Source organism: Macrobrachium nipponense, chromosome 3, assembly GCF_015104395.2.
Source record: "Macrobrachium nipponense isolate FS-2020 chromosome 3, ASM1510439v2, whole genome shotgun sequence".
Lineage (NCBI taxonomy): Eukaryota > Metazoa > Arthropoda > Malacostraca > Decapoda > Palaemonidae > Macrobrachium > Macrobrachium nipponense.
In genome coordinates, this window is record NC_087202.1 from 89,651,995 (window position 1) to 89,664,494 (window position 12,500).

At 36.0% G+C, this 12,500-nt stretch overlaps 1 protein-coding gene and 1 long non-coding RNA gene across 2 annotated transcripts in view; one reads left to right on the top strand and one right to left on the bottom strand.

Annotated features, from left to right (window-relative positions):
* The window catches only part of LOC135222244 (uncharacterized), a 120,866-nt gene that overhangs the window by 42,943 nt on the left and 65,423 nt on the right, over window positions 1-12,500 (bottom strand). The gene's annotated exons all lie outside the window — the stretch shown is intronic.
* Window positions 8,075-12,113, top strand: LOC135221881 (perlucin-like protein). Its single transcript, XM_064259837.1, has 4 exons — window positions 8,075-8,187; window positions 9,373-9,417; window positions 9,681-9,857; window positions 11,404-12,113. Exons 1-4 carry the CDS (start codon window positions 8,154-8,156, stop codon window positions 11,670-11,672), a joined length of 525 nt encoding a protein of 174 aa, XP_064115907.1. The 5' UTR covers window positions 8,075-8,153; the 3' UTR covers window positions 11,673-12,113.

Genomic DNA, 12,500 nt, shown 5'->3' on the forward strand with positions numbered 1-12,500 from the left:
ATAAAAGATTTATTTTCCCTCAAGTGTCCTTGGAGATATACTTTGAATAAATGCTTGCGAGTTCTCTGGAGGGTCTTTATCGCTTATTTGGCACTGATAGTCTGCGATTTTTCTGTCAATGTAGGCCGTACCTGATGGCCTTTTGGTTCGAGGGAGGATGTTCTGTTGACGCTTATTGTCTCTCAGCGCAATGTACCTTCTAGAAGAATTTAGCTCTTTAGCCCCATAGATTCTGACGTGACTTGGTGTCCAGTTAAGAATTAACTTACTTTTGAAAACTCTCCATCCCTCTGATATGTATATGATTTACAACTTCCAAGAGAATGTTGAGTGGCTTGGATCACGAATTTGGATTAATTTCGTAAGGTGGCGCCACCTAGTTTGCCTAGCTTATCAATGACTACTATGTCTGTCAATAGAGTAGGGCTATTGCAGGCTGCCCTTCAGTTGCAGCAGTTTCTGGAAAGCTGGTATCCACTGATCCATCAATGAAGTGTGTTACTGCAAATCTGCTGTTATCCATACAAGGCTTTGTTGCTACCCACTATTTCGGAAGGGTACGAGTGGCTCTGCATGCTGGAGGATTTGTATGTGCAATGAGGGTTGCCTATATTTAAGCTTATCTAGACTAAGTTTATTGTTCTGGACGCTGCTCATATTTTTTTTTCCAGACTGACTTCAGAGTGCCATCTGCAGCTTAAAGTAAATTTTGAGCACAAGAAGTGGTAGCTTAGTTTCAGATCTTAAGACAATCTGTACACTTGTGATGTGACAGCTTATCTGTAGAAGAGTTGGAGAAAGCGCTACAGAAGCTCTGAATGAAATAATCAGTTAAATGCTTCCAAAAAGTTTTTTATTCTCTTCCTGGGCTTGCTTTATTATTGGTTGACGACCTTCAGTTAATTTCAGTTCGTCCTAACTCCAAGACTGTAGTAGCTGCCTACTCATTCTTTTCGTACTTCCATGAGTGAAAGATTTTTGGGAGGGATAGTTTGATTGACATGGCTTTTATATCTTTAGATTTCATTATGTAGCCCAGCTCTAGTATTTATTGTCGGTCTTGGTACGATATCTTTGCGCTTTTCATATGAAAACCACCTGCTCATACAAACAATGCAGATATAAAAAAAGATTATGTCTTCCGCGGTTAAGGTCAATACTTTCCAAAGTCAAACGAAACTCTGTCGCTACCTTGCCTAGGTTAAGGAGAGCGATCATATCCTTTTGCCATTGAAGGTTACTATATTTTCTGTCAAAACACTCCAAGATCACTAGTGTGGGGCCAGGTATCAAATGCAGCGCAGCCTCATCTAATTAACCATTTAAAGCTTCATGTTAATCCCTTGTTTATGGTTTTGCTGCAACCTGTCATTTACTCTAGTTTCCTCTGTGGCTTTCCACGCTGTCCCATCACCATAGCAGCTTAAACGCGATAAGTTTTAAGTAGCCGGTTAGTTTAAGATTAAGCCAGAAAAGTGACTGCTGACATTTTTAACGCCCCGTACCGACGTGTCTTGGAAACTGAGGTTTGGCAGTAAGGTGAAAAATTATACCATATCTCTGTTTTTATTGAACACATTAGGTTTCCAATGAAATCATCTGAAGCTAAATGTTTTTCAATATCACTTTTAAACTCATGGCTATACTTCAGAAAACTTTCCCTAAGTTCTCCTCTAGCCCAATACTTTTATCATAATACGTTTGTCAACAAGGGAACTCCATGTTCGCCACAATGCACTTTCGAGATCTTGGAGTGATGACTAATTTAGAGCTATATTCTTGATTTCATGTGGTTTATTTGTATACACAGAATCAGTGGTGCCATGGTCTGCTTTCCATTATGGAGATTCACTGACAAACATGCATTCTTTTTAAACCATCATAGTTGACCTTTAGAAGGGCTTGCTCCACAAGGTGATATAACTCCAGTTACCAGAATGCTTTGTGGTTTCTGGATCTGTGTCCTTCTCCAGTTTGGTTGGGACCCACCACATTCTCCGGACATTCAGGCCCATAATTCACCACTTACGCCTAGGTATTGTAGACCGAGAATGTTTCTGCCACTGGATTACACACACACACCACATATAACGAACAAGTACCGAAATATGGAAATATATAATATAATTTCAATCAGCGTATAATAAAATTCATTACTCAGGTATTTTACTGATAATGATGAAATGTTTTTTGAATGAATAATATGACTGATTGACCTAGTCCAGTTTGGCATTCGGTTTGAAATCCCAATGTTCATTCTTTTCCGGGGTAAAACAATTCAACAAAGAAAGTAAAGGGCGAGCACTTAACGCTCCTCCGACATAACGCAAATATACTTATACCAGCGCAAACCACAACCAGAGCTGAACATGGAGGGTAATGAGCAGTCGCAATAATATGGCGACGGAAGTCATTTCCTGCAGCGTCAATACCAGCCAGCTGGTAAAAGCGGTTGTGTGCTGTTTTTCATACTGATGATTCGCATCCGTGAAACAAATAAAAAGCAGGATCTGAGTTGGCAATAAAAACAAAAGGATACGAACTTGTCAGTCTCTCTCTCTCTCTCTCTCTCTCTCTCTCTCTCTCTCTCTCTCTCTCTCTCTCTCCGGGCCATCCTTAATAACAAGGTAATTCTAATTACAGTTGGGGTATACGAGCGCTAAAAACGTCGCGTTGCTGACGCCATCTGACGCTGTCTTTTACAGAATGTGGTATCTTCCCATGCTTTTCAATGGAAAACCACTAATTTGGACCACACGAGCGTTACCAGCGTTGCGTTGAGACGCGATACGTGGGAGTCAGGAATTTCCAACGTCGGTGTCGACGTTAATAGTGCGCGCTAACAACGCCTTGCCTGCGACTACACGAGACGCTGCTGGCGCCCCGCTGCTAGGACGGCACTAAATAGGCTAAATGAGCGCCCAAACGTAGGGGCAAGGGAGGGGCACTTACCCCCTGCTGAAATCTTTGAAGAATTGTAAATATAAAATATATTTTATATAAATGTTATAGTAATATATATTTATATATGTGTGTGTAAATGTAATAGCCACAATGTATGTATCAGGTAAAAATGACTAGTAGATTTTACGTGAGTGTGTGTGTGTGTGTGTGTGTAGGGGCAAGTGGCCCCCTTGTCCCTACGTGTGGGGGCCAAGGGACCCAAGTTGAAAAAGGGAACTACTGACCATTTCAAGGCCTGCGATGCATAGGTTTTCTTAAATATATTTTTAAATATCAACTGTATCGTCTTGAAATTTTGGCCCAACATGTTTTAGACCTTCCGCTAATGTATGGCAATATAACTAAGTATCTATAATTATTAATAATGGCACTTTACTCTTGAACATTTCCAATTTTCTTTGCATTTGACTGCGACTTTCGGACACCGTTAGGAAAGACGGCCCGCCCACTTCTTTCTCTCCGTTAACAAAATATGAATGAAAGTGTACCGTACTACGATTATGACGTATAGTTTTACATTTTTAAATTACTTTAGGGATTATTGTTTTATGTATCCAAATTAGTTTATGCAATACAGTTTATTTGTGTTTCATTATTTTGGGAGGTTATTATGACCTCTTGGCTTATTTAGAGTATATATATATATATATATATATATATATATATATATATATATATATTATATATATATATTATATATATATATATATATAATATATATATAACTGGAAAATATACCCGCTGAAAATTAGAGGGGCAGTAGTTACAAGCTGTTCAGGTGTGTTTATATTGTCGTCCGGCTTCCACCCGCCCATCCTGAACTCAATGCCATCGAGCAGGTATTGGCGTTAATAGTTACGACATTTCACCAAGGCAGACCTAAAGGCCAGATTGGAGAAAGCAAGGCTTGCTGTCACTAAACAGGTGTGGGAAGGAGCTGTCCAACGAAGTCAAGCTTTCGAGAACGAATACTGGCTCACTGACATCGTCCGGGATTGCATAGATCCAATCGTTGTCAACGTCGTCAATGATGACGAGGACGATCTGTTCTTAGACAGTGATGGGGAGTGAGCTGAAATATCCTTATACGTGTGTATATATAGTCCCGTAATTAATAAGTTTTGATATATTTATCCACCAGTTTTTTTATTTCGTATGTCTATACTGTTTCTATGGTTACTTCAAAAATTTACTTCAACATCTGTAAAATTTCTGTATATAATGTACATACTTTATTGGATATATATAATAAAATAATGTATATAGTGATCTTACTTTTAAATAAACTATGATCTGTTTTTTTCCTTCCTTATTTATATCTCCAATAATAATCTAAAGTTCCCACTACCACACCATTCTCATAGAAAAAGATAGGAAAGTACATGATAAATAAAAACATACAAATGGCTTTATGAAAAGTAATCCGTAATAAATGGTAGTTCGTGTACATTTTAAAACGTAAAGAAAACATATGGTTAGTACACTATTCCATTCATAAGTATCAGACAGAGTAAGAAAGAGAGGAGTGGGCGGGCCTTCTTTTTTAACTCTTTGGCTAAGCCAACGACAAGTGTTCGTATATTTACAACTAATACTGAGGAAATTGAAAATTTTCTAAGTAAAGTGTCTTAATTATTAATTCAGGGTACTTGACTATATTGCCATATATTAGCGGAAGGTGTAAAACATGTTGTGCCAAAATTTTTAGGAAGATACAGTTGATATTTAAAAGATATTTAAGAAAACCTATGCATCGCAGGGCTTGAAATGGTCATTAGGTTGTTAACCCCAATTGGCATTTGCTTTTAGAAATAGAAAACACTATTTATATTATATATTCAGTAGCTTCGTTTCTCTTCTCATATCGAGAAGTTTTTGTTTCAAATTGAGATGATTACAATCATTATATCATATCTGAGCTATATCTTAATAGATAGTTTTCCGTGGTTTTCTGAGGGTAGTGCCGTCAGTGCATTTCTCGCGGGGCACTGTAACTTTCTGTATTCTTTGCTTCACCGCATCTTGCTTCACTTAAATTATTGGCATCGCAATTCCACTGCATATATATATATATTATATATATATATATATATATATATATATATATATCTAATATATATATATATATATATATATATATATATATTATATATATTATATATAATATATTCTTATATAATGTTGCTTCCACAACGCTATCATCCTCTCCATAACTGTATGAAGTGTTGTAAAAGTGTTGGCAATATTTTCAGATTCCTTATTTTGCTTAGAGTTAGTATGTTTTAATAATGTATGTTCAGATTTCACATAACTATTTAAAAGTTAAGATAACATAGAATGCGATGCTCGTACTTGTTTCAGACTAGTCCCTTTGTTGAGAAATACATGAAGGATTGCATCATCTTTCATAAGCCTAAAACACGGTTTCCACTAGTATGGTCTGGAATGGCCGCTTTTTTTCGGATTTCTTATAAGTAGTTAGAGATGTTTTTATGTTGAAAATATGTATCATCATTGTTAAATTAACTCTTATATCTCTCAATTTGTCAAAAGAGAATTTGTTGCCTTGGAAGTAGCTTAAATTTTGAAGTGGAAAGTTTGTGACGTCACTCAAGGAAATGACGAAACTTAATTTGATTCAAGAAGATTCTATAATCATATATTTTATTTTAAAAGACTTTTATTGTCTTAAATTATGTAATAATAAATGTTATTTATGATTTTAATCTCACTTTCTCTCTATTTATTGTTTTGACAGAATTTTTTTTAAGATATCAGCTGTCTCTCGTTCCCAAAATCATTCACCCATACATTTTAGGGCGAGATACACTGACCAGATGTCTTACAAGAGGGAAGAGTTTTCGTTCCGAGATTTGAAACCATAGCGTAAGGAGATCAGTATCTCTCTCTCTCTCTCTCTCTCTCTTCTCTCTCTCTCTCTCTCTCTCTCTCTGAGATAGAATTTCTACTTTCACATTAACGTAAAGATTTTATATTAAGTGATGGGTCACTTGTAAATTTTAGATTTGGTATTTCTTAGAGCTATTTATTATTGCTTAGTGGTTATTGTGGAATCTGAACAAACATTGTACAAGTGTGTAACGGTGCCTTTCTTTTTTGGAACATGATGAATTTTGGAGCTAGTTGCACCAGAAACATAATTGTTACCAAGGTAAGTGTTGTTATAAGTTTTTAGTTGCAACTAAAAACAGATTTACAGGGGATTGGTGAAACTATTTCATTTTTTACACATTGCAAATTTTAATGTTCTGTGTTTATTTCTTTTGAAGTGATTTTTTTGTGCATCTGTCCATTTTTCTTATTGAAGTGTTTTTACATATTGTGTGTGAATAATATTTTCTTAGTATTTTGTATATATGGTATTTTCCACATTTTTCTGTGCTTCCATTCACAATTTGATTATCTTAATTGTTTACATTAATTAATCGTTGCATATTTAATTGAATTTAACACTTGTGAATTGATTTCCAAATTTTAGTTATTACCTAACACTTGTGAATTTTAATTGGATTAATTAATTTTCTTGAATTTTGTGAACTTAATTTTGATTTAACCTTACTTAATAATTAATTCAAGAATTAATTAAAGTTTGTGTTATTTTCGTGTAACAGTAAATTTCCCTGATTTTTAATTTCACTTGTAAATTTTGTTTGGTAATAAACTTTAGTATTTAAAATGTTTATAAGCATATTATTTTTCACCAGTATATATTATTTTGTTTAGGTACAAATATAGAGTGGTAAATGAGCTGTTTTCCTTCAATTTAATTGTAGAACTAGGAAAGTACTTAGACTTAAAATCAGGGAAATACTTAGCCTTTTAGAGTTGTTGATGGAGTGATGCCCTTTAATTGATTTAATTACATATAAGATTACCTCACGCCTGTTTTAATGAACTTGAGTCTGGTTTTTTGTAATATAGATAAGTTGTTTAAGGGATCACTGTTGCCTTTAGAGTATTCAGTCGTACTTTACCTGTGATGAAGGTTCAGGTGTCTGACTATTGTGAGGTAATTATTTCATGATTGGTAAGTGTAGTAACCAGACTCTTGGCACTTCGTCACAATATATATATATATATATATATATATATATATATATATATATATATATATATATATATATATTAATAATTGCTTTATTCACTAAAGAAATGCAGGCGATGACACTGTTTTTGGAATGAACCTGCTAGTCCAAAGGTTCAAATGTTTTTGCCTGATTGATATCGGAAATCATCCATGTATGTTTTAAGATCTGACCCGCTTGGAAAATATGCGGCGGGCGCCGCCCAAGCTCCTCTACAGACGCCACTCTACGTCAGTGCCATGAGAGACAGTTAATTTATTTACGAAATTGAAAGCACGATGGCATTATCTAATGTCAAAATGAATTATTAAAGCTATAATAAAGATAAAAATTGTTGCCATGCTTTCGGTGGTTTCCAAACGTAACGGGTAATTGGCCAATCAATTCTGTCTGATAATGCAGGGTGGACATAACGGTGTCTCACATTTTCCTTTGATTGTCTAATGATTTCGAGGCAGAATCTGGTCACACATCCTACTTGGACAGCATCCACAATGATCTAATCGTGCTTGTTTGATACTCGGTAACGCTTCCAAAATAGCGTTCGTGTAGCCTGACATGAAACACGACGTTAGGCAGCGTCAGCAACGCGACGTTTTCAGCGCTCGTGTATCCAGACCCATTAACCCGACGAGTCTGAAACCATTCCTGAGCTCTCTCTCTCTCTCTCTCTCTCTCTCTCTCTCTCTCTCTCTCTCTCTCTCTCTCTCATATGCACTGGCACTCACATTCCCGTTCATAAAGAAAAGATAATGTGAATCTCTGCCATGATGATAAAATCAACATATGAAATGATAACAGCTTATCACAAAAAAATAAAAGTTTATCTCTTTCAATTAATAGGTTCTTTTAATTTTCACAAAAAGAGTAGCAATTCAAAATCATACTCTATGCTTGGATCATGTGCAAAATTTCTCACGCTGGCGAAAAGAGCAGGTGAATACTCAGGTGCACGGAAATTCTTGCGGGGATCCCTTATCGCTGGTGATTAGTTTGGCAAAAAGCCCCGTCGTTATTCCTTCCCACTTCAGCATTATAAGAAGCCAGTGCATTCAGGAAATAATAACAGAACACTCCACCAAGATGAAGGTAACGCTTGCTATCACATCCCTTTTAGGTGAGTGGAAAATGGAAGCCATAAATAGGTGTCTCAGGATACATATAGATAACGGACTGTTTAATACTCTAGCAATTTAACCGTCGAAGACAAAAGCAATTGTTAGGTAATGACATCGTAATTATAGCGTATCGGCTGAAATATGTTGTTCTTTAAGATATTGTGGCAGTTATAATTGTGGGTCATTATTTGTATACTATTAGACGCAGTAAACAAATTGGCATGTATACACAGACATATCCATATACGCCCAATATACCGCTGTACCAACACCGCCTTTCTTGCCCTCTCTTGTTCCTTTCACAGCGTTTAGACAGAAATGGATTTACATCATAACCATGTCACAGTTCATAAGGCATGCCTAATAAGTCACTGTTCACCATCCTTAATACGCTCCACAATTCACCATGTCATCATCACCATTATCTGTTCACCATTTTCTATTCACCATTCTCCTTCTTTCGCCATCCAATCCACTTCGATGAAGCATGGAAAGTCTCTTATCTTAACATTTCTTGTGTAGCTAACCTCCTGAGCTTGCTTGTATCCACACTTCTTGTGTAGCATTTCTTGCTTGTATCTCACATTGCATCCTAACAGTCATTACAGCTTTTTATTTGTCTTGGCATTTGATCACCTTCCCTTCTTTTTCCGATGTTCCGACGCTTGGTCTGTCTGTCTGTCTCTGTCACAGACACACACACTAATCAATGAAAATATTGGACACAGTTCTCCGTGTCGAAAATGATGATAATGGTTGCAGGTCCACAATAATATATAGTAGCTGTGTGAGAGTTGATGTTCTTTAGTAAATAACAACAGCTTTCGACCTTTGCGCTAGATTCATCCTAAGTCAAGTGAACATTGCGTTCTTTGTTGCGGAATTGCACTACCACTGGCACCTGTCCCTCTCAAATGTTTACTTCCACGAATTTTTAGTCACAATGTTCACTTGACTGAGGATGAGCCTAGCACAAGGCTCGAAAGCTACTGTTATTTATTAAAGAACATCAACTGTCACACAGCTATATTATTGTGGACCTGCAACAAATGAAAATATTTGTATTCACTATTAAGAAACTTCATGTTTTGTACAATTTTCTTATGCAATTCATTAATGGCTTTTAAGTAACTTCGTGATTTATACGATTTTCTTGTGCAATTTACTAATAGCTTTTATTACAGTTTATTTTACAGCATGCTTACATCCAGCGTTTCCTCAGTCACAAGGTAAAGTTAATTTTCATAACATTCGGATTTAATTTACAGTAACTTTAGGTCTGTTTGCCTATTTTATTTGAGTGTATGCTTCTTAAATAAGCTAATTTGTTCAATTAGAAGTAGTCAGAGGAATCTGGTGTCTTGGAAATGAAAACTGTTGGTGACAAAATGTACGCTATTAATTTATATTTTGCATGCATGTATATATGTACTTCACTCATTTGTAAGAGAAGTTTTGATCACTTCATTATTTCCTCCCATTACCTTTACAGACTGCCAGTTTCCCTACCAGCTCGTCGAGGACCTTTGCATCCTTATTTATCCCAGGGAGAGAGGGAGTTGGTTCGAGATGAGGCTCTTCTGTGCAGAGCAGTCCATGGGAGGGAACCTTGTCAAAATCACGACTCCTAGCCAGCTGTCTGCTCTGCAGGAGGCAATACAGGAATCTGGTAAGAGCGCAGGAGTTAGATGTGTCTTGTGATTTCTCGAGTCTAACTGTGACCCACTGTGTTTCCCACCAGTTTCCCAAAGTTTGTCATCGGTTTCAGTAACTGCCGAGGGAGTTCATGTGCGCCTGCTGTCTGCACTGACTCCAGTCCACCGACTGACCAGTTCCAATATTTTCTTACTTCACTGATCAAGAAATTAGCATACGATGCTGAGCAGGAATCCCTTTATTAGGCTGTAGAATCTTCTTCCCAGAGGCTAAGAAGATGCCTTTCGTTACGCTGAAGAATCTTGTCAGACGGCAAGTAGATAATATGTTGATTGTGGTACCTTATCAGTGGGTAAGGAGAACTGCTCTTGCTACACTGAAGAGTCTACTCAGGGGCAAGCAGAAATGCTGTTGTTATACTGCGAAATCTTGTCAGAGGCCAAGAAAAATATTTTTTTAAGATATTAAGGAATTTAATCAATGTTATGTTGAACAACGTCTTTCCAAACGAAGATCCTAAGAGAAGATAATAAAAAAAAATAAATAAATAAAGCCTTCGTTATGTTGAGGTATCTTGTCAGAGGTTTTAAGCCCTTGTTAGCTGTGGTTTCTTATCAAACGCGCAGAGAAGTTATGTCGTCTATAATGCTGACCAAAATTTAATGCCCTTACCATAATGAATCTATTCAGAAGCTAAGTAGAAATATACTTTCCATAATTGAGGAATGAACAAAAAATCAAGATGTTACCTTATTTTGATGAACAACCGAATAAAAGACCAATCAAAATACCTTTTTATCTAGAGTAAAATAGTGAAAGACATCAAAATTACCCTTCGCAGACTGAAGAACCTGTTTCAAGGCTAATAAAAAATGTCTGGTACTAAGAAACCTAGTGAAGGGTTTGCCAGAAATATATTGTTTATGCCTTAATTCCTAGTCAGAGCCATAGTACAAACCAGAAAATGAAGCAATGAATGAAATTCAATACATAAAAAATTAGGCAATGATAAAAATAACAACGTTGCTGGGAAAAATTTCATAATGGATTTACAATGGATACTCACGTTTTATTTCTTTGATTTTAAGCATTCGTATTGGAAATGCGCTCGCGGCCCCCACCCTCACACCCACAACACACACACACACAATATATATATATATATATATATATATATATATATAATTATATATATATATATATATATATATATATATATATAAAGCTCAGGGTTTGTCAAAAGTAGCGGATGATATCAGTTTTATTTGCATATTCCTGAAAAAGATCATGAATGCATATATAGAAACACCAGTTAGAGATGCAAGACTATTTGACATCCATTTTTACTGTAATCTACAAAATGATTTTACGCTGGCATCTATCTAAAAGCCTACACTTTTTTGCATGACGTTACAGGCAACAGTTCTCCATTACCATGAATGTAAAATATATAATCAATTTTTCAATGTCATTTAATAAAATACCTTTCTATAAGTGTCAGGATTGCAGATCATTACTGAAAAAGATCTGTTGTTCATGCATTGTTCAAAATTTGAAAGGTAAGAATGAGACGCACTACTGGATCGCAGCAACTGACGAGGGCCAGGAAGGGCTATGGAGATACACCGACGGCACAGACGTTCCCATGGGACCCTTCTTCTGGAGGTACGAATGCTCCGAAGGATATCCCTTGCGACCCTTGCACGATTCCAACGCCAACTGCGCTGCCCTTGATCAAGAGACGCATTACCACTTGGCAGATTTCAACTGTCAGGGAAATGTGGGCAGCATACCCTTTTCACCTATTTGCCAAAATAATCCGTACTGAATATCATTTTAGAAAATCTGAAATCGATATCCTTGACTGTTATTTCACTCTGTTTATTGGATTCTAAGCTATAAATAGAAGAAAAAAATCAATCTCCTTAGAAATTCCAGCACCCGGCATACAAACATTGCAGCTTATCATGTACTAAACCTTACCGTTACACTTAAAAATGTTCCTGAAACAACTTCTGTTGATTGCATGACGCGGAATTCTCAGTTATTTCTAGCCTAATCATTGTTTAAGACATAAATGTAACATACACGAATACAATTATATTATTGTGATAATACAATCTATAATAAACTCATGAAAGCTGCAGTTTTCCTCACAAATTGTTGTAAACTGTCTCTTGTCAGGTTTGAGGAAGCTCTTAATTAGTGATTAGGATTATGGCAAAAACAAAAATAAATAAATAAAATAAAATAATAATAATAACAATAATTTATCATCTACCTTGCCGCTCTGAATTAAGATTATAGCTCATACGTTCCAAGATATAACGATATACACAATTTACTGAAATGTCTTCTGTTGCTTAAAGTATTCACTCTTCTGATTATCATATCCATCTGTGTCAATTCATACCTTTATTTTTAAAAAAGGGAATAACAATACATCAGAAAGTATCGTTGCCTGATAAAACTCTGTCACTAGCACACGAAATCTGTTGTCTTTCTTCGAATAATGATGAAGTGCGCCTCTTGTTACGACTGGAGAAAAACTATTTTTCTCCTCATTTTCCCTCTTTTCTGCACTTTCTGCCTCCGCTATCCATCTTTTTTCAGAGGCATTGTATTTAATAACGAGATGGTCACTATCTCGTTATCA